At 45.1% G+C, this 22,729-nt stretch overlaps 1 protein-coding gene across 2 annotated transcripts; it reads left to right on the top strand.

Moving 5' to 3' along the window:
• Positions 1-7,129: 7,129 nt before the first annotated feature.
• SERTAD4 (SERTA domain containing 4) lies at positions 7,130-21,741 on the top strand. 2 transcript variants are annotated; one of them, XM_073335292.1, is made up of 4 exons: positions 7,130-7,184; positions 15,813-15,995; positions 17,259-17,374; positions 19,877-21,741. In XM_073335292.1, exons 2-4 carry the CDS (start codon positions 15,830-15,832, stop codon positions 20,630-20,632), a joined length of 1,038 nt encoding a protein of 345 aa, XP_073191393.1. In that variant the 5' UTR covers positions 7,130-7,184; positions 15,813-15,829; the 3' UTR covers positions 20,633-21,741. The 2 variants fall into 2 exon arrangements, with proteins under 2 accessions (XP_073191393.1, XP_073191392.1); XM_073335291.1 differs by lacking the exon at positions 7,130-7,184 and adding an exon at positions 15,042-15,300.
• The last annotated feature ends 988 nt before the right edge of the window (positions 21,742-22,729 follow it).

Below are 22,729 nucleotides of genomic sequence, written 5' to 3'. Positions count from 1 at the left end.
GCAGATAATTGGGTTCTTCAGGCTTGACTGTCCATGTCAGTTACCTCTTTTACAAATCCCTACACCCTTCTCTTTCTGGTGAGAACATGCAAAGGAAACTGCAAGGTCAGCCTAATGGAAATCCTTAGTCCTGCTGCCCCAGGATTTTCTGCAGGACCACCTTGTATTTAGCTGAGACACCCTGAATACCTTTCCCAGACCTGAAGAAGAACTCTGTGTAAGCTTGAAAGCTTGGCTCTCACACCAACAGAAGTTGGTCCAATAAAAGAGATTACCTCACCCAGCTTGTCTCTCTAATATCCTGGGACCCACACAGCTACAACAACACTGCATACAACAGTCTCTCTTTATGTTTGCCTATATCATGGTAATGACAGCATTCCTGAATAATGGCAGAAACAACAAACAAAGACCCTTTTTCAATTCAAGAGGAAGAACTACTGCAGTAGATCATAGGATTATCAATTTTAGTCCCAGCAAGAATAAATTCCTCAGAATCAGGGGTGGCGCTATCTATAGGCAAAGTAGGCAGCTCCCTGGGGTGGTAGATTTTGCCCACCCCCTCTTCTGTCATGATGCAGGGGTGGCTGGGCCAAATCTGCTGTCCTAGGCTTGTGAGGAGGCGGGTGGCACTCTGAAGTTGTGTGTAGGGCAGCACATTGTCTCGAGTGGCCTCTGCTCACAGTTTAATGCTATACAACATTGTTGGAGGAAGCTAACTCACAAAACTACTGGAGGTTTCCACCCAGGCCCTGGTCCTGACTTGCTGTGACTGCAGCCTGCATGTCCCTGCCGGAGAAAGCCAGGCAGGGGGAAACCACCCCAGGTGAGAGGTCTGTTGGTGGAGTCCCTCAGGAAGAGGTAAGAGAACTGCAGGAAGAGCTGTCTTGTCTGCATAGCACCCCAGAGCATGAGGACTTCATTGATAGGGTGCACATGGAAACATCTTGAATGCAGGATGCTAGCCAACTACAGAGGCAACAGAGGAGGAAGGACAACTAACTACTCTACGGGGAGGAGACAGGATGTTAGCCAGCTAAAGGTATAGAAAGGGCTCCACCCCCCACCCACAGGTCAGTCCTCCATCCATTGCATTCAAGAACCAGTATGCTGTACTGGCAACATGAGGAGGGGAGCCAGTGGCTGAGGAGGGGGAGCCACCTGTCCCGAAGGCTGAGAGGCTCACAGCCACCATACCCAAGGGGAGGAGGCATAAGGTGCTAGTGGCCAGGGACTCCCTTCTGAGAGGGATGGAGGCATCCACTGACCTGATATGATATCCCAGGAAGTATGTTGCCTGCTGGGAGCCTGCATCTGAGACATTACAAAAAGATTTCAGAGGCTCACCAATCCCTCAGACCACAACCCCATGCTGCTCATCCACATGGGCACTAATGATACTGCCAGGCCTGACCCTGAATGGATCAGCAGTGACTACAGGGCCCTGGGAGCAGGGTAAAGGAATTTCGTCCATCCTCCAAGTTCAGGGTAAGGGCCAAGGCAGGGACACATGCATCCTGAAGATGAATGCATGGCTGCGCAGATGATGTCAATGGGTGGGCTTCAGCTTCCTTGACCATGGGATGCTGTTCCAGGAAGCAAGAGATGGGGTCCACTTGACCATGAAGGGGAAGAGTATATTCGTGCACTGACTTGCCAATCTAGTGAGGAAAGCTTTAAACTAGGTTCAAAGGGGTCAAGTGACAAAAGCCCACAGGTAAACATAAAAAAAGACAACCTTAATAGGAGGCTAGATGTTGTGGGGGTGAAATGGGGTGTCCACTCCACACCAGACTTGGAGGGGATCAGGTGGCCAGATTAAATGAGGCTCTGCTGCACCTGCACAGGAGGGGCCTGTATAAAGCCTAGAAGATGAGAGCAGAAGGGGGCTGCAGGGAAGTAGTCTGCAGTCACGCCCTGGAAGGAGGGAGGTGTGTCTGGGGCTATTGGGATAGGTAACCTACAGTTACTCCCTGGGAGGAGGGAGTTTGGGCTGGCACACTCATAGCGTGGGAGGGACCCAAAAAGGTAGGAAAGGCTCAGGGGAAAAGCAACAAGTTATGGAGTAGGGCAGACTTTGCCTGCCGAAGAGAGGGCCCCTGAGCTGGAACATGGAGTAGAGGGCAGGTCCGGGTTCCCCTGTCAGACACTGGGGAAGTGGCACGGACCACACAGTGGACAGCAGACTTCCTGGGACAGTTCACCTCAAAAGATTTTGATACCCTGGAACGGGAGGACTATAGTGACCTGGCAGGAGGGCCAAGTCACGAAGAGGAAGCGGCAGCTCCTGGAGCAAGAAGGGCCGCAGGGTGAGAGAACACAAGTGAAGAGACTGTGATAGGAGGGCACGGCACCTGGAAGGAGCTAATCCCCAGAGCAACCAGCAGGAGGCATCACTAGCAGGGTGAGTGGACCCCGTGGCAGGGGGATATGGAAATTTATAATTGGGTCATAGGAAATACAAGAGGGAAGTCAGTGGAGGAATCTGCTCAACATCTATACACAAATGCAAGGAGTATGGGGAATAAACAGGAAGATCTGGAAGTATTAGTACATAAGCCAAATTATGATTTTACTGCTATTACTGAGACTGGTTAGGAAAAATCTCATGACTGGAATATATGTATAGAGGGGGACAGCTTATTCAGAAAGGACAGGTAGAGAAATAGGGAGGAGGTGTTGCATTATATATCAAGAATATAGACACCTGTTCTGCAGTCCAGAAAGAGGTAAGAGGAAGACCAGTTGAAAGTCTCTGGGTAAAGATAATAGGGGAGACAGCATAGTAATGTCTACTATAGATCACCAAATCAGGAAGAGGAGGTGGATGAGGAATTTTTAGAACAAATAATGGAAATATTCAAAACACAAGACCTTGTACTGATCGGAGATCAGGAAATGACAGATTTCATGACTCTAAGGAAAGGAAGGAGTAAGACCAGCAAAATAAGAAAAATGGACTTCAAAAAAGTAAACTTTAGCAAGTTCAGAGAATGGGTAGATAAGGTCCCAATGGAAGAAAATCTAAGGAAAAAAGGAGTGCAGGAGAGCCGGCCGTTTTTCAAGGAGACAATATTAAAGGCATAACTGCAAACTATCCCAATACGAAGGAAAGATAGGAAGAATATTAAGAAAACAAGATGGCTCCATCGGGAGCTCTTTAATGACATGAAAATCCAAAGGGAAACCTACAAAAAGTGGAAACAAGGTCACAATGCAAAGGATGAATACAAAATAACAGCACAAGTATGTATGGACAACATCAGAAAGGCTTAGGCAAAACATGAGTTACACCTAGGAATGAACGTAACAGGCAATAAGAAGAGATTCTTTAAATACACTAGGAACAAAAGACAATGAAGGAAAGTGAAGGTCCTCAGCGTGAAAGGAGAGCTAATAACTGATGACATCAAGAAGGCTGAGGTGTTTAATTTCTATTTTGTTTCAGTTTTCCATTTAAAAGGTGAATGGTGGCCAGATAGTCAACACAATTAATATTAACAACAGAGGTGAAGGGATGCAAGCCACAATAGGGAAAGAACAGGTTAAAGAAAATTTAGATAAGGTAGATGTATTCAGGTTGGCAGGGCCTGATGAAATTCATCCTAGGGTACTTAAAGAACTATTTGAAGCAATCTCAGAACCTTTAGCAATTATCTTTGAGAACTCATGGAGGACAGGTGAGGTCCCAGAGGACTGGAGAAGGGCAAACATAGTACCTATCTTTAAAAGGGGAAAAAAAGAGGAAAATTATAGACCAGTCAGCCTAACTTTGATACCTGGAAAGATACTGGAACAAATTATTAAACAATCAGTTTGTAAGCACCTACAGGACAATATGGTTATAAGGAATAGCCAGCATGGATTTGGAAAGAACAAATTATGCCAAACCAACCTAATTTCCTCCTTTCACAGGGTTATTGGCTTAGCGGACAGGGGGGAAATTGTAGACAGGATATACCTTAATTTTACTCAGGCTTTTGACAGTCTCATAAGCAAACAAGGGAAATGTGGTCAAGATTAAATTGTTATACGGTGGGTGTGACAGAATACACCTCTGTATTCACACCCTGCACACTACTGTAATAATCTTTGGATAAAATATGCCTTGTTAAGGTACCATTTGAAAACTAATAACTCACTGGTCAATAATATCATGGTTAAATGTATGTAGCAACATTATCTGTAAAGTTATAAACATAAGCTGAAATCATGACTGAAGTATGTGTACCAGACAATCCTCGAGAGTGGGTAAACCTGTTTCCCAAAGACAAAGGGCAAGTTGATGCCCTGGCCAGGTGTCACCAAGCTGATGGGTGCGGCTGGCTGCAGGGCCGCCCGAGCAGCTGGCTGCAAAGCTGCTCCAGCAGCGGCCTGTGTGGCTGTCCCCGGGGGGGGGGGGGGGGGGCTGCGATGGGGATGCTTTGGGCTCCTATGGGGAGGGGGGGGCAGATGGGGAGGGCCGGGGCCTCGGGCACAAGGGAAGGGGTTAGCTTCCCTGGGCAGCCGGGTCACCAGCTGCCCATGAAGATGAAATTCAATAAAGTGCGAAGCACGTCACTTACAAGTACATCAAATGCACAGCTATAAAATGGGGAATAACTGGCTAAGTGGCAGTACTTCAGAAAAGGATCTGGGGGTTACAGTGGATCACAAATTGAATATGAGTTAACAGTGTGATGCAGATGAGAAAAAGGCTAATATCACTGAGGGGTATATTAACAGGAGTGTCATTTATAAGACATGGGAGACAACTGTCCTACTCTACTCGGCACTGGAGAGGTCTCAACTGGGTTACTGTGTCCAATTCTGGCCACACACTTTAGGAAAGATGTGAACAAATCAGAGATAGTCTAGAGGAGAGCAAAAAAAAAAAAAAATAGATAAAAGTTTAGGCAACCTGATCTATGAGGCAAGGTTAACAAATCTGAGCATGTTTAGTCTTCAGAAAAGCAAATTGAGGAGGGGTTTAACAGCTATCAAATATGTTAAGGGCAGTTATAAAGAGGATTGTGATCAATTGTTCTCTGTGGCCACTGAGGGTTGGAGAAGAAATTATCTTAATATGCAGGGAGATTTAGGTCAGATATTAGGAAACACTTTCAAACTAGTTATGCTTGGGAATAGGCTTCCAAGGGAGGTTGTGGAATCCTTATCACTAGAAGTTTTTAAGAACAGGCTGGACAAACACCTGTCGAAGATAGTCTAGATTTACTTTCCTGCTTCAGTCCAGGGGGCTGGACTTCATGACTTCTTGAGATTCCTTCCAGCCCTATGATTCTATGATACAAAACAAATTATTTTAACTTATCAAATTTTGTTACTTTTATCTAATTAACTGTATTTGCATTAAGAAAAAATAAAACCACTTATCAACATGAGAGTGCACCAACATTTTAGAATGTGTGCATTACAAGTGGTGTAGAAAACTCATTTATGATACTATATTTTAAACATCTGAGAAATAAGTATGCAAATCAGACAATTTTAGAAATTCTACCTTGATTTTGCTCAGTCTGACTTTTTCAAGATCTGTATTCCTGATTCCTGGGGTACCTGGTTAAGAAGAAAAATGAGTCTTGGTGCTTTAGAGAAGTGTTGCCTTTTACACATCTGAAACTGTAGTAACTTTAAAAGAAAAGGAGTACTTGTGGCACCTTAGAGACTAACCAATTTATTTGAGCATAAGCTTTCGTGAGCTACCGCTCACTTCATTGGATGCATACTGTGGAAACTGCTCACTTCATCGGATGCATACTGTGGAAACTGCAGAAGACATTATATACACAGAGACCATTTGTTTCATGGTCTCTGTGTATATAATGTCTTCTGCAGTTTCCACAGTATGCATCCGATGAAGTGAGCTGTAGCTCACGAAAGCTTATGCTCAAATAAATTGGTTAGTCTCTAAGGTGCCACAAGTACTCCTTTTCTTTTTGCGAATACAGACTAACACGGCTGCTCCTCTGAAACCTGTAGTAACTTTGTGATCTTGGTTAAGTCACTTGGTGACTGACTCTGCAAAGCTGAACTCAGTGGGTAGGCATTTTATCAGTGACTTTAATGGGTAAAAAAACCAGGCCCTTAAAAACTCACTACTCTTAATTTCCCTCATTCTATGAAAGTAGGAGAATGGTACTTACCCTCTTTTGTAAATCACTTTGAGATTTATAGATGTACTACTTACAAAAGTAGTAAGCAACAGTACCAGTAACAGTGTCCATCTTTTTGTTCTCTGCTTGTACATTCACCTAACACAGTGGCATCCTGGCCCATGACTTAGGCTCCTAGGTGCTACAGAAATACAAATAATAAATAATATTCATGAAGAAATACTATAGCCACTTATTTGTGTGCTGTAACCCCTGCTTTGGTAGCGAGATCTCTGTCTGTGAGCTCTTGAAGTCAAAAGGAATATGTAGCAATGTACCTAACCCAGTGGGAGTTACCTCCCTGCTATAGATTAAGCTGAGGGTAATGTGAATGGATTATTTATTTAAAAACTAAGGCTAAATCATTGTTTTACTTGCAAAGTCTTGCCACCCTGCGCCTTGTCTCCTCATGAAATGGTTTCTGAAAGGGGCCAAGTTGTGTCTTTAGGAAGCTTTGGTTCGATTCCCTCTCCCCTTGGGGCCCGTCCCCCCCCCAGTTGCAATTTAACTTCCAGCAACACCAAGATTTCCAGCTTGACTCACCATTATTTGCCGCCCCGCTGTACGAACACGGCCACTCCCCGCCCCAACCAGTCCAGCGCTGAACGGCACCTGCCAAGCGCGCGGGGCGGGGCCCCACGTCTCCCTCTCCACCCTCGCGCCCGGGGGCCAGGCTGCCCGCGAAGCCCGCGCGCGGGGCAGGGAGGCGGGCGGGCCGCACTCCGGCAAGGGGCGAGGCAGCCCGTGCGGGCGCCCCCTGCTGGCGGGGGCGGGGGGAGGCTGCGGGCCCCTCGCCCTCGCCCGGCTCCCTGCCCTGCGTGTCACGGCCCCGCTGCCGCCCTGGGGGCCCCCGGGCAGCGCCGAGCTGGGCTGCCGGGCTCCGCGCGCTCCTGGCCGCTCCGCCTGCAGCCGCCGGCCGCGGGGGGCGGCGCACGCAGCGGAGGGCACTCAGGGGCCCGCCTCGCGGCCGTCGGGATCCTGCGGGAGGGAGCCGCCGCCGCCGCCTCTGCCTCTGCCCGGCGGGCCGCGCGGGTAAGCAGGGCGCGGGGACGGCGCGCGGCGCCTGGCGAGCTCCCGGGGGCGGGCGCGCCGGCCGCAGACCGGCTGCAAGGGGCAGCCGGGGGAGGGGAAAGGCGCGCGAGCCTGTCTCCCTCCCAGCGCCCCGCCGAGCTGGGGGCATCCTCTGCCTCCCTCCCGCGGCTGGCTTTGTCTGGGGGGCGCTCGGCATCCACCTGGGCGGGACCTGCCAGCTCCTCATCGTGCAGCCCCGGCAGGTCGTTGCATTTCAGCAGAACCAGGCTCTGAGCGAGCGCCGCGTGCAGGGGAGACTCCACGGAGCCCTGCAGAGCTCGGGCCACTCTCTGATCACAGCCCAGCCCCTCGGCGGCTTGGGGGGAGGGGGAAGGGGGGGACACAGGCACCTAGATCTCGGGGGAAGAGCGCTTCTGAGGCTCTAAAATACAGCTGTGCAGTTACACCAGCCATTGGTCCAGCCTGTCACCCTTCAGACACTGCCCGGGGAATTTCACACAAAAAGCAAAAATGTGTAACAGGAGTATTAAGGCTCCGACTTAAAAGCAGGCAGGAAAGGCAAATCGGAGACTCCAGGCTCTCCCCTTGACTCACCGCACGCGGAGGTAGGTATTGAGCGCTGGATGGATGCTACTTAGAGCGATTCCACTGTGCACCCCTCTCTCCATCCCGCAATACTTGTCGGAGGTGTTCATATATGACACGTTGCAAGAAGGTGAGCTTCAGTCTCATTTCCCCCCCCCCCGAGGATGACTCAGTCAATCATTAAAAATTTCCAGCTTTCAGCTAAAAATGGCATCAGAAGCCATGCCCCAGGGGGAGGCGGGGGAGACATGAAAAATGGGTTCTGTTCCTGTCTCCATTTCCTTACACACACACAGCTGATGTTCATCTCCTATTTGAAACGTTTATTTTGAAATAAGAAGGGTTAGTATTCTTTTGCGAAGACTGGATCCAATTTTCGAAGCCTGTTGCCAATATTTGTGAGTCATTTCCTTGGAATCCTACCTTTGGTGTTTATTTCCCTTAGAAGGAAACTTGTAAAAGAATAATAATAGCTCTTATTCTTCATGGAAAGTAGCACACAGTACAGTGGCAGACAACTTGCTCTTTGTTCCAAAACACTTTTTTTGTTTTTGTTTACTTTCTTCAGCGGACAAAAGCGAAGAAGGCAATATAATTAATTCCATAAAACATCTAATTTATGGTGCCAGCGACATTCGTGTACCGCTGCACTGGAGTGAAAAGCGAACTGGGAAAGCAATTTTAATTGGTGCATCTTTAAAGAAATAAAGAGAACGGCATTGTGATTTTGGAATTCTGTGATATTAAACTGCTTCGCTTTGTCAACCCAGCCAGACTTGCTTGACCCCTTTTCTTTCTGTTACTTCAGTAATAATAATAATAATTAATGTCTAGCACTTTTCCAGCTACAACAGACTTTACAAAGGATAACTAATTAGAAATACTAATTACAAAAAAAAACACCTTATGTTAAAATAACATTTATTATAGTTTCCAGTAACGGGAGCGTCTTTCATCACCCAGGATCCCAAAGTGTTTTGCAAAGTAAACTCCCCTGGACTTCAGTGGAGGCAGGCAGGGGTTCTATAGACCTGGAAGAATCACGCAGCCACCAGTGGGGTGGTGGTGAGGCATATGGCAGAGGACAGTGGACATTTTGGCTGAGAACACTGGAAGAAACATCTATTCTTATTTTTAACAAAGTACCATGGAATCTTACTGTTCCCATAGAACAGGCAGGACCCTGGTTTTTAAGGGCTCATCTGGGAAAAAAGTATATAATAGACTTCATGGAATCTGGTTTCACACCTGCTAAAATCATAAGACCATAAGAATGGCCCTACTGGGTCAGACCAAAGGTCCATCTAGTCCAGTATTCTGTCTTCTGACAGTGGCCAGTGCCAGGTGCCCCACAGGGAATGAACAGAACAGGTAATCATCAAGTGATCCATCCCTTGTCTGTCATTCCCAGCTTCTGGCAAACAGAGGCTAGGGACACCATTCCTGCCCATTCTGCCTAATAGCCATTGAGGGACCTATCCTCCATGAATTTATCTAGTTCTTTTTTGAACGCTGTTATGGTCTTGGCCTTCACAACATCCTCTGGCAAGGAGTTCCACGGGTTGACTGGGCGCTGTCTGAAGAAAAATCCTCTGACAAAAAAAAATCACAAATTTGCATACATTGTCATATATTTACATAAGTCCAGGTACAGACCATCATAAACAGATGCCTTCCCATTTTAAAGTTTAGCTGTAATGAACCCCAGTGGCAAGATATTTACACACAATTGGAGGGAGCACCTGAGAGGTGCAATATACTCTATTTAAATCCCAATAATTAAATAATTTAAAAAGCTGTCCTTGCCATTCTTCTTCTCTTTAATGGTGACAAGTAGTAAGAAAACAGATGGGGAGGAGTATCTGTTAATACTACTTAATTAATCCCAAAATATCAAAGGGAAATGCAGGAAGTCAAAACATTTAAAACAGTTGTGTTCTGGCTTCTGAAAATAAGTGGTAATAAGATCTTAAGGTCATACACTGAAAAATCAAAAATCCAGAAAGTGCATTTTTTCTCCTATGGAACCGTTTGCTGTCTAAACTCAGGGAACAACTCAATAGCCCCAAGAAACCCCAAAAATGTAGCCCCAAGAAGTTGCCATAGGAAAATTCCAGGAGGAAGGGAATTAAATGAAAAATCTGAGGCACGCGTCCTTTGAAAAAGATGGGAGAAAATATTCTTAGAATTAGGTTTTGTGAGAGAGGCTGGAGCATCTGGATTTGGATAATCTAAATTAGGAGAGAAATCAAGGAAGCAGATGATGATTTACAAGCATTTTCATGCCAGAGCTATTTCTTAAAACACACAAATCATTCTCTGATTTCATGTGAATTCCCCCCGCACTGAGCTGGGAGTCTGGCATCAGAAAAAAAATAGTGGATTGCTTGAGTTTCCCTGAATTAAGGGCCAAAAACGACAGGGAAAAACACTAGACTTGGCAGGTCTGTAGTTTATCTACCTCAGAGGGATGAAGAGATGAATTGACCCTGTTGGCGTGTAGATCTGTTGTTCTGGCAGTCTAGGTATTTCAGACCTGACTTAACTCTGTCACTGCTGTTGGCACATGCATATGTATGCCCAGTAGCTTTTATCTACATTTCCAGTGCAGCATGCATATGAATGAATGGAAAAATCACACATCTGCAAGGCCCTGAATGATTTTGTTCCCATCTACATTCCTAGTTTCATTTTCTCCTTCTTCCCCTTCTCCTCCTTGCACTTTCCCCCCCTTTCACTTTATTTCTCCCTTTACCTTTTTGTTCCACACTCTGTTCCATACCTTCTAGCAGGCTGCCTCTGTCTGAAACAGTCTCCCTTCTGATCTGTGAAGCATCTTCTCTCTTCTCTTTCAAACTAACCTCTTCAGTCAACTCCTGCTTACTCCTCTTCATTAATAATCCCCACACCTTAACCCTTGTCAAGTACTTTGCCTAGTGCCTTTTTGTTTGTTTGTTTGACAGAAAGCTGGCCAGTGTAGGGACCAGCTCTGAATCTGTATGTATAAAACACGGTACATTTGTGATGCTACTATATATTAATATTATTTAATAATCACAAAGAAGGAGCAGGTACGACAGAAATTCCTTCCCACTCTGATGTGTCCCCCTCTCCCACCCAATGCAATCCCACATCTTGACTTGTGTCTCTGCTCTCTCCTCCTGGAAGTCTCGCTGTTACCAAACTTAACATGACCAAACCCTGGGCGCTGGACTCATTTTCGGTCATTGGGGCTAACATAACCATTCTCCCTGTCACCCAAACCCTTAACGTAGGGATCTTCTTTGACTCCTCCCTTTCTCTTGCTGCATCTAGGCTATGGACAAATCTTGCTCCTGCTGCAGCCATGACGTTCCTAATACCCATCCTCATCATGCTGTGTCCTCCAGGCCTTGAGCATCTCCCATCTTCCTTACTGTAGCTTCCGTCCAGACATACACCCACATCCTTCCAGTCTGAGCTGCTCAAACACAGCTGCTGAGGGATCATCTCCCTTGCTCACTGCCCTGACCACAGGGAATTCCTCCACTGTCTCCTTCTTCTTTCCCTGCATCCAGTTCAAGCTTCTTTGCTTCACCTTCAAAGACCTTCCCAACTCTGCTGCCCCCTGCCGACCCACTCCTCTCGTGTGGTGTCGTCCCTCCCCCACGCCAGCCATGACGCCGGCATTGCTTTACCCATGTGCCAACTTCTCACATGAGCATCCCATCTTGCCATTACACATGGAAAGCCCTCCCTGCCTGAGCTGTAAGGGCACTTCCATTTCCTCCTTCAGCCTCTCCCCAATGCCCCCCTCTGCTGCCTACAAAAAAGCAGCCAATTCATAATGGCGAGGCTGAAGAGGGGAGGGACTCGTTTACACTATTTCTAGTTTTTGTAAATGTATATATAAACATAGTATATATTTGACTGTATTTCTCTTCCCGCACCCTTTGTCTGGCACTTGTTTTCTGAGATTGTAAACTCCCTTGGGCAGGGACTGTGGTTTGCAGATGGTTGGACAGTGCCCAGCACAATAGGGCTTTTGGGTGCCACAGCGATGTAAATATTAACCAGGTACAGCCGGAACATTTGGGCAAATTTATTTCCTAAGTACATGGCTCAACAATTGTTTAATCCAGCTAGGAAAAGCAAGGCGATACAGTGTTTAGAAAGCCCTCCTGTCCTTAAATCATGCCTTTGATCACTTTAGATAATCTATTACCAGCTGGACAGTGGGGTGGGAGGAGGTATTTTTTCATATTCTCTGTGTATATATAAAGTCTCCTACAGTTTCCACGGCATGCATCCGATGAAGTGAGCTGTAGCTCAGGAAAGCTCATGCTCAAATAAATTGGTTAGTCTCTAAGGTGCCACAAGTACTCCTTTTCTTTTTGCCTTTGTACTTTGGGATTGCTAGAATATATGGTAAATAGTGAGACCTGAGCAGTACGAGCTCAGGAGTTAAGAATGGAGTAGCCACTGGAAGTCTATTTCGTTTTGTCTTTATTGATCTGAGCGAGACCCTGCAGCATTATTGTAACAAGCATTTTAAATGTAACTTCTGTTTTTAGAGGCATTCCAGAACTGTACAAAGAGCCCTTTTCATTGACATTGCATCAGACTTGTTGTAAAGTGAATGGCATCATTAGAGTTCTCTCATTAACATCATAATGAATCTGAAGGCATAGTGAGTGAGAATCCTAGCAAATGGAATCGAGTAGCAATGTATAGTAGTCTTACGGTATAAAACTGCGTGCAGAAACAGTTTGGCATTTTAACCTTCAGGCTGCTGTAGGTGCCTCAGGGTGTCCTCCTGCTGCATGCATTTGGCTGACAACGTGGAAAAGTTGTGGTAGCCTACGGATGAAGGGCTGGGTTCAGTAAAAACTGCCACTGAAGCCCACACAAGGCTCCAAAATGGATTTAAAAATATTTGAATTCAGCCCTAAATGTCAACCTTTTGCTGCAGTTTTGTACAATGACTGTACTGTGCACTCAGTATACATATTTTATCCTTTTATATCCAGTCGCGTTAATGGAAGCTCACCATTCATATGTTGTTCTGAAAAGTCTCAATGAAATAAATGCGAATTGGATTGAATCCAGATATTGCATACAATAATGTAGTGTAAATGGATTCCGAATGTGACTAGGAGACAATGGGACCTGGGTTCTATTTCTCGTTGTGCCACTGATTTGCTGTCCGACTGGTAAAACACTTGGACTAAATCCTGTCACCCTTAATCATGATGAATAGTATCCTAACCTGCAAGCAGTCACATTGAAGTCCTTATGTGGGCAGTCAGGTGTTATTTATCTTGAGTAAACATGGCAGAAAGTGGTGCTTAGAAACTTTTTTTTTTTCAGAAATTACCTTTGATTTGGGATCCAACTTTAGACCCCTGGAGCCTGATTTTCAGAGGTGCTGAGTACCCGAAACTCTCTTTTAAGACAAGTGGACTTGTGGGAAGTAAGGGCACCCCAAATTAGAGGCCCCTTTTGAAATGTTGGGCTTCAACCTCTATGCATGTAAACTAGTTTCTCTGCTGCAAAATTGGGGATAGGGACACTTACCTTTGTAAAGTACTTTGAGATCAACAGATTAAATGCTATGGATGATTATTTATGTTTTTATTATGTTATAAAATGTTACAGAGAACAGATTTTGTTCATGGACAGTAGCTGTATATAAAAGTTAAACCAACTTCCCTCTATTAATTTTATATGTTCTAAATAGCAGGCACAGTTAATTTACTTTAAAAACAGTCTGCAAAATTGTATTTTTCCAAGATTAATCTGTTTCTACTCTGAGAACTGCGCAGAAAGCATCCCAGCCCGTTCTTCTTTCCATGTGTGCTGTCTATGTGTTTGTGCTCAAACACAGAAAGACCCCTTTGAAATGAAATATTGTTTAAAAAAAAGCAGGACTGAAAACTTTGATTCCAAATTTTATGCTAATAAAAACATCTGTCAGAAAAAGGCATCTGCGAGAGATGCTGATTTATAAGACGTTATTAAATGCAAAGAAATCCTGACTTCTCCAAAGCAGCAGAGGGTTTCTTCCAACCTCTTTTCTCTAAGGACAAATGCTAAGTCTTGACATGGTGCCAGCATCAGGAGACTGATGTCTAACTGTGAGTGACTGCTCAGGGCAGATTAATGAGTAGATCAGTTCATGGGTGCTTTCCAATGACAGCATAATCTTTTTCGGTAGCATACATTTGATTTTTAGCTGGTTCTCAGTCCTGGGTGAGACTGAACTACTCTTACTCTGGCCATGTGGGGGCTCTCTAATGGTAAATACATAAGATAGAGTAACTAACAGCTATAATATAATCGACGAGGCTGGTAGGTCGTGGGCCATAATTCCCCGCGGGGGCATTGTTTCTTTCTCCAGGAAAAAGAAAGGCTTAACTAATATGCTACCAATGAGAATACGGACTGAAAGTATTCTGTATGTTGTGTTTCTACGTGCCGGAGGGAGTTCCAAGCCACATAATAATTTGGTTTCATAGCGGGAAGTTGAAATTGCACATTTACGGTTGAATTCTGTAGTCCTTCCTCAGCCAAAACTCCCAGAGACTTTAGTTGAAACCCCACCTGACTCCCACTATTCAATGTGAAGTGAATGTACATTTGCTGCTTGAGTAAGGGCTACAGGATCGAGCCACAGTGTTATCCAGCAAGCCAGCACTCGCCCATTTCTGAAGAAAGTGGCACTCCGGATGCGTTCTTAAGGTATCTGACAGATGTTGACGATTTGTTTTTCTTAATCGCTCACTTCTGCTGCTTCTGATATCTTTCTCCAGCCAGGCAGAGTTTAATTGCTCGCACTTTGAATTGCTGGGACCACATCCCGCCCTCTCCCCATTCCCCACCGGCCTCCCCTTGGGTCCTTGTCTTCCTGCAGTAGCACCGACCTGAGACACGCAGGAGGAGAAAACTAAATTCCAGTTTCTTGGAGAGAGGAGGAGGGGGAGGGGCCAGGCTGCGTCTCAGTGCATTGTTCTGTACTCCTGTGCCAAGAAGTAGGTGAACTGGGGAAAGTGAGCTGAGCTGTTGCCCCTTTCAGGAAGTTTGCTCCCTCGCTTCGCGTTTGCACTGGGAGGCAGATCGCTGCCTGGCGCTGGCCCTGGAGTCCCGGCTCCTGCTTAATATTCTGCCTGCTTCGCTGCTGTTGTGCTTGGCTCCTGTGGGACTGCAACTCACGGCTTGAAACGGGAGCCAATTTTCTGTCTTCATCTCACAGTGTTTTGACTGGAGGCAGATCCAGTTCAGTCCGATCGGGGCTAGTGGAAACAACTACCTAAGTCTCTTCTGTGTCTTTCGCTTGGGAGCAGGGGAGCAGAAAACAAACCCACCACACACACACACACACACACAGACACACAGACACACACACACACACAGACACACACACAACACACACACACAGACACACACACACAGACACACACACACGCGCCCGCGCGCGATGTGGCTGCCGAGGCCGGGCTGCTGAGAAGGAGAGCATGGGAAGCGAATTGAACTGATTCGTTACATACAATCTGTGAGCATCGTTTGGATCTGCTCGTTTGATTTATTTCCATGGAAGGGGGTGGGAGGGAAGGATCGGTGCATGGGGGGATCTCGGGGAGGGGAGGGAGGGATCCTCGATGCGTGTGATCTGGTCCCTCTTTTTAGTAGAGGGTTTTTTTTTCCCCGCTAAAGGATGAAAAATGTAATTTTAAAAGGCACCTGGATCAACGGAGCCCGGGGGGAGGGGAGTCGGAGAACAATAAGCAATGGACTAGAGAGAGCCGGAGAAAGAGACGTACCCGCTGCAGCAAGATAGAGCCTACACTGGTGCGAGCAAGAGAGTTTGGGGGCTGCGTTATTACGCGGCGAGAGAGCAAGCGGCTAGGCAGTGGCGGGAGGGCAGGACGAAGTGGGGGGAAAGAAGAGGATGGCGAAGCAGTGACGGTCCCTCCTGGAAAGGCGTGCTCCCCCTCCGCGGTGCCGGGGGACTCGCCCATGCCCCGGGCTGCTCGGGCTGACCGGGCTGTTGTGTTCTGCTTGCAGGTCTCGGGCGCTCAGCAATGACTCTGGTGCTGTCCATGCAGAGATTCTGCGAGCCCATTGTCTCGGGAGGAGCGGCCGAGATCGCAGAGTACCAGACCCTGTGGGGGTCGCACTGTGGCAGCAAGACTAGCCCCTCGGATCCTCAGCAGCAGGGAGACAGGGCACCATGTCATTCTCTGGCAGGTATGGCTCCCCTCCTGCCTCTCTGTGGCAGCTGAGCAAGTGGCCAAACGGTGGGGGTGGGCTGTCAGTCCCCTGAGGGGAAAAGTACTCTGGGCAAAATGAATGTCATTAGTGTGGTATTGACTATATTCAAGAAGCCAGTGCTTTTTTGGCAGAGAACTGGATCCACTCGAACCAGCTTCCACATGCAGCAATTTATCGGGCAAAGCCTTCATTCATCCTAAAGCAATGGCTGGGTGGGGTGTGTGGGGGGGAGAATAGATGGCTACACTAAACGGACAGTCATTTCAATTTCATCTGTGGAAGCATATGCGTAGATTGGAGGACTGGTGCCCAGGAAATATTATACTACAGTCACTGTCCAAAGGGATAAAAGTCATGCCATTCTGGCTAGTTGTCATTTCTTGTCTATGGATCTTAAGGAACCCTGCACGTAACTGGTCATTATAACAAGGCATTTGTCATAAATAAATTTCGTATTGGCCAAAACAGGGCTTGGGCTTCCAATGGAGATGGTGTCTATTTTGGTGTGGGGTGGGGGAAGAGAAGGGGGTCCAAGCATGGCCATCTTTATTTAGATTTTTGTGAAGATAAAATATTATAAACATTTGGATTGTAACTATTCTGGGTGCCAGTTAATAAATTATTGAGTAATGATGAGTGATGCTATAAAATGTATTTGTCCGAAGATATGTTACCTTTTTTCTCATGAAAGGTAGAAACAGACTCTTACCTTTTGTTGATCTGATCTATGCTACAGTCAGTTGTAATTTGACATGTCCACTTCTGGCTTTACACAAAACGATCAACTTCTGAAAAATTATTTTAAGCTACTAAATATTTTTCCAGGTGTATGGAATATATTTAGGAACTGTAAAATAAAATTTCTTCTGTAAATCACGGTCCATGGAATCTGAACATGATACACTGGAGAATGCCACTACTTGTTGGACTGCTTGTAAATTCAGAATGAAAGTTTTATTAAAGAAAAATATACAGAGAATGTCTAAGTATGCCAAATGCACTAATGTCCTATAGTGTCTATCAGAATGTGTCTATAGTGTCTATCTTCAATTGCCCATGCTATTGCATCACATAAGTTATTTATTAGTAAGGTAAAAAGTTTATTTGTGATCACTACAAATATATATAAACAAACGTGGTAGACTTATCCTGTAGTGAGAAAGGAATTGAAAAGTATTTTGTTTGGAGAACTTCAGGCAAACCACATGTCATTTGTCATATCTGATCTATTACCCACAGGATCACATTACAGGGGAATTTCAAATCCTATAACAACATCCAAGATCACATACTTTAAAAGGAAATATGTGGAAGAAGAGGATTTTCATCCACCACTCAGCAGCTGTACGCATAAAGTATGTTTTTTAATAGACTTTTTTTGTACTGAGCATTTCAGATACTTAGTAACACTTGCTTGACTCATTTCCAGAAGTTGACATACTCCACCCAAATGATGAGAATAATCCAGCTGTTTGCATAGAAACAAATAGTTCACACTTTTTTGGTTGTATTTTATTATTGTCATCACATAGCTTAAGAAACAAAAGGGTTTGTTCAGCTATAATAACAGTAAATATAAACACTCCGAATAACTTACTTTTCTCACATGTTTTATTCATAAAACAGTTAAACTGTGTTTACAGAGGTTACTCTAGAGCTTACACACCAAAAATGCATAATGTAAATTTAACAAAAGTAAGCTCCAGGCTCTCCCATTTTTTCAGTACTCTTTTTCCAGGATTGCTCGGCTCAGCATACCCTGGTGGGTGTGTAAATCCTACACAGGAACAGAATTATTGGAAAGGGGAGGATATTCTACTCCAAAATTGAATCTTACTTATAAAATAAAAACCCTAATTCAAAACAACAAATTAAAACCCCAGACAGCATCTTTTTTTCTCGAAAGGGGCCTGGGTGGGGTTATAGATTACATCTGACACGTGACCACATACATTGGTGTTTAGCAATTCATGGGAAACTGTTTATGTTCCTGCTTATTAAGCGCTCAGTCCTGCAAGGTACTGAGCTCCCTGCCTTGCCCCTTGCTGGATCATGGCTGATTTCTCTGGCAGTGCTACATTGTACATTTAATAGCTGAGATATAGATAAACCTTCCCCCAATATATTCTTTTATTGTAAAATCTGTTTGAATTAGTGCGTGTAAAAGGAACCACTTTGACAGTCCTGGAAATTGAAGCCCTCTCTCTGTCTATAGAATAGTTAAAGCAAGTGTAACACTGGGGTGCTGGGTGCGGGCTCTGGGCTGGGACAGAGGGTTGGTGTATAGGAGGGGGTGTGGGGCATGGCTCTGGGTTGGGGATGAGGAGTTTGGGGTGTAGCAGGCAGGCTGCCCTGGGACTGGGGTGGGGGGCCAGAGAGGAGGACTCCCCCAGCCCTCTTCCTGCCAGCCGCAGTGAGCTCTGGGGGAGGGGGAGACCCGGGGCCCTCCCTGGCCTGACACTCACCCAAGCGCCCACAGGCTGCTGCTCAGGATGTCCAGCCAGGAAAGTCCCCACCCGAGTCGACTCGGAGTTGCCTGCTGGGGCAGGGGTGGGAGGGATGATATGGGCCTCCTCCCTCTGCAGGTGTAGCAGCCGCCTCATCCTGCCCCCAGCGCCACTCCCTTGTAGCCGGCAGTGGCAGGGATGCTCTGGGGAGGTGCGTGGGGGTGGCAGGCGGGGCCGGGGGACACTCCGGGGGAAGCGCTGGGGTGGCAGCCAGGGCTGGGAGGAGACCCAGCCCCGAACATTGGTGGAGCTGGGCCCCTGGGCCCTGAATTTGCTGGAGTCCAGGCACCATGGGCCCATATAACTTGCTGCCCCTGCAGATGGTGGGAATTAGAGCAGCCTGTGTGATGTGTTTCTTCACTCCTACGCAGATTAAATTCTGTGCTAAAAATGGAAATTAGTTAATACTACTGGGAGTAACATTCACTACCCCTCTGCACTTTGATTCCCATTGTAGAGGTCACAGAGCAGAGCCCATGGCCTCCTGGGAGTAGTAACCTGACCATGCTGCCAATGCTGAGAAGGAAATCCTGGCAGGAGCCTAGAAGGGAGAGCAAATCTGTGTGCTTGTGGCCAGAGTTTTCCATAATTCCCCAGCCTCTTCTAGTTTCCTGACCTTGTTCCCACTAGACCCAGGGATTGTTGGGTGTAGTACTCAGCTCAACAGCTGCACTCCAGATGCTGCAGTGATATTTGATTGTTTTTACCACACGGCCAACATTTTTCCACACAATAGCGTGGTAAAAGCGTTTTGACTAATAGAGACTCCTCCTTGTGGAGGCCTATTTCATTGGCAGTTCTGACATTCATTCCATCTGCACTGTTGTTACTGGCTGGCCTTGCTCTCCTTAGCAGGCCTTTGGTATGGAGGGCATGCAGGAGGAAGCCTCCCTTCAGTCTGGTGGCTTTGGTGAAGCCCAACAGTGAATAGGGCCTGCTCCCTGCTCCATTCACATAAAAAACCACATCAGCTAAAACATTTCAGAGAAATTGCACAGTAGCTTTACAGTTTACACAGGATGCAACTAAAGAGCCAGCTTTTCACATTCAATGTTGGGGCAGTCAAACCTGGATTTGTGCACGCAGATAATGTTTGCCTACACATATCAAACACTTAGCTATTTGTCTCCCCAGTATGGGTGCACATCTGACATTCTGGCCATGAAAAATAGGGTCCCTAAATGCATGGGTGCACAAATTCAGAGGCCAAGCTGAGATCCCCGAGGAAATTTGGCCTATCCAAAATGTTAGCTGGATTTACATACTGCCAATAGGCTGCTCAATATTCTTCTTATTGCATAAAGCAAAACACTCTAACCCCTTTTTTTGCCTCTTCTCTTTCGTTTTCAGACAGTTTCCGTTTTTGAGGAGCGGGCACACATTCTTTACATGTCTTTGGAAAAACTGAAATTTATCGATGATCCCGAAGTCTACCTACGGAGATCCGTCCTCATAAACAATTTAATGAAGAGAATCCATGGAGAAATTGTCATGCAAAACAATTGGTGCTTCTCTGCTTGCTCTTTTGGTGGTCCCTCATCGCAAGAGTGGTTTATGGCTCAAGACTGTCCTTATAGAAAACGTCTTCGGATGGCAAAAGAGGAGTGTGAAAAGTTCCATACTTGCTGCTTTTATCAAGAATGTGGCAGTCACTATTTAAATTTACCCTTCTCTGTTAATACTAATGGGGAGACTTCTTCTTCCTCTTCTTCCTCCTCCTCCTCTTCCTCCTCCTCCCCTATATCTTTGCCAAGTTGTTCCCACCAGGTGGATTATGGCATCGGCAGCACCCCTGTTTACAGGCGTGACGACCAGGTTCTTGCTAACGAAATATTCATTACTAATGCCGAGTCTCATGGTAATCAGGAAAAGGCAAAATTAAATGATGAGAAAGGAGGTAACAAAACTGATCAAGATGGTATCACTCTAAACTGTGAACCTATGAAAGGCGACCTTGCTCTTGAATGTAAAGGCAAATTTTATGATTATTTTGAGACTGGATGTAATGACAAGAGCAACATAAATGAATCTTGGAAAAAGTCCTTAAGGGGAAAGGAATCTTTGCCAAGTAATAAAATGTGCTGCAGCAAAGGAAGTAAAATATGAGCCACCTCTTTGGCTGTAACTCTGGAGCATGCACAGCATGTTATCTATCAAAATTGTATTTTGAATGGATTCTTTATAGTTTTGTACAACGGATACAATCATGCCACAGACATTGCAGATAGTTTTAAATGACTGGAGAGCAGATTGCATAAAGCATCTGTATGATCTGCATCAGTGAGCTAGTTATAAAGATGGAGACTTCATAAAGAGCACAGTTGAATTACTGCTTACAACTATCGTTTAGCTTTTTGTTACTGAAAATACCAATAAACCAGATGGGGAAAACATACCCTTTTATATATGCCCTCCCACATGGAGTCTGCCATTAATTAAGAGGAACCTCCATTATGTTTACCAATTAGTTAGATGTTTGGTAAACAGATTGATATTACCAGCAAGGGTGCTCTGCTTCTTGTAACACAATATTTGTTGTGACAAAAGACCGGATACTATGGACTGGGATTAAACAGTTTCTACACTCTCATACTGACACTGTTAAATTCACGTATTTAACAGGTTTGTACAACTGACAAAGATAGGGTGCATTGTAAGGAAATACCTATTTATGGGATCTTAAGCAGAAATACCACCTACAGCTCAATCACTTGCACATTTTCAGCTCAGCTGTAATAATTAATGAGGCTTATGGTGGTTTGTTATTATCTAGGGCAGGTTTTTTTGGTGCCTTACTTTTTATCTTAATTTTTGCCAGCGTGAAAATTAAGTATAAAATCTGAGCTACAGCAGGGATTTATTAACCTAAGCAGAGAAAAACAGGATGGATCAATAGTATTAGAAACCTGTAATCTTTGAAATACTGAGTTCAACTTCTTATTCAACCATCGCTATTCTTCCTTTTTGATGCTCGATTGCTTTTTGATTTGCTATCCTTAGGAAGGGATTTAAGAAACAATAGAGAGACGTGTCTTGTAAACAAGCACTAGATGCTTGAGCATTTCTATGGCAACTGTCTGTTGCTGAGGATCCTTTTTTTTTTAATTCTTCCATATAATGAAGTTCATGAACCAATGGCATGCTTTATACTTTATTCTGTTTCGCATAATTTCTCTCTTTTAGACTGCAAAAGCATGTGGGGGTTTTATATAACTTTTGCTGTTGATTTAAAACAAAACAAAAAGCACAATGTTAATCAATAACGTGGCGATATGATTTGATCTTAAATAAATGTTTTAATTTTAAAAAAGATGATTTTGGAGAAACAGGGCTTGAACTTTCAATGATTAATGACAAAAAATTTGGACATACTTAGGTACATCATTTTAAAATGCACATTTTTAAAAACATACACATTGTATTTTTCAGGGGGTGATTAAGAATATGTTAGGTCCTGGATCCATCTAATTTTTGGGTTCCACACCCACCTGAACAACTGTGGATGTGCTGTGCATACCAGCCAAATCCAAACCATAGATGATATCTTATTGCTACCTGTTCCTGACTGGGACATTGTGAATCCAAACAATAGCGCTTTCTCGTTGGTTCTTGCCTTAGGAACAATTAGCTGTGCTCATGCTGTCCATTGTTCACTAAGGGTGAAATTCATCTCTGTGAACGGAAGCAGCCCAGTTCCAAATTGGGTGTAAATGGGATTTAAGGAGTGCCCAGACCTGTGATGGCCTCTGCACAGGGATAAATTTCACTTTAAGTGTACAGACCAGCACTCTTTTAAGTCATTGACATATCTATGGAGTTTATTAGTGCAGAATCAGATTCTGATTCACTGCTGCATTGGGTTCCTCTTAGAATGTAGGCCATGGATTCCAAAGAGTCTCTCTTAATCCTCCTCTGCCGTTATTTTTCATTATGGCAGGTAATATGTGTACCCCATAGTCAAGATTACAAATTGGGCATCTTTCATCAATACCTCCACTGGTCATTCTTGGAAGCTCACCAACTGCTTTAGATATGTAGTTAAATAAAGTTACCTCAATATTTGCAGTATTTCCTACAGGAAGCATATTGAATTCCTAGGGAATTTTTTAAAAAAACTGAGATAACCATTATTTAGTGATCTAAGACAAAACTGCCATGTTTGTAAGGGTTATCACTGTAACAGGAATCGAACAACAAATAGAG

Source organism: Lepidochelys kempii, chromosome 3, assembly GCF_965140285.1.
Source record: "Lepidochelys kempii isolate rLepKem1 chromosome 3, rLepKem1.hap1, whole genome shotgun sequence".
Classification (NCBI taxonomy): Eukaryota; Metazoa; Chordata; order Testudines; family Cheloniidae; genus Lepidochelys; species Lepidochelys kempii.
The sequence above is the reverse complement of the archived record's forward strand: the minus strand, read 5'-3'. Positions and strand labels throughout refer to the sequence as shown.

Bases quoted from the DNA above. Each gene is read 5' to 3' on its own strand.
- SERTAD4 (XM_073335292.1), top strand. From the start codon at position 15,830: ATGACTCTGGTGCTGTCCATGCAGAGATTCTGCGAGCCCATTGTCTCG. The intron at 15,996-17,258 runs GTATGGCTCCCC...TATTACCCACAG, and splicing joins ACCATGTCATTCTCTGGCAG to GATCACATTACAGGGGAATT. The intron at 17,375-19,876 runs GTATGTTTTTTA...TTTCGTTTTCAG, and splicing joins TCAGCAGCTGTACGCATAAA to ACAGTTTCCGTTTTTGAGGA.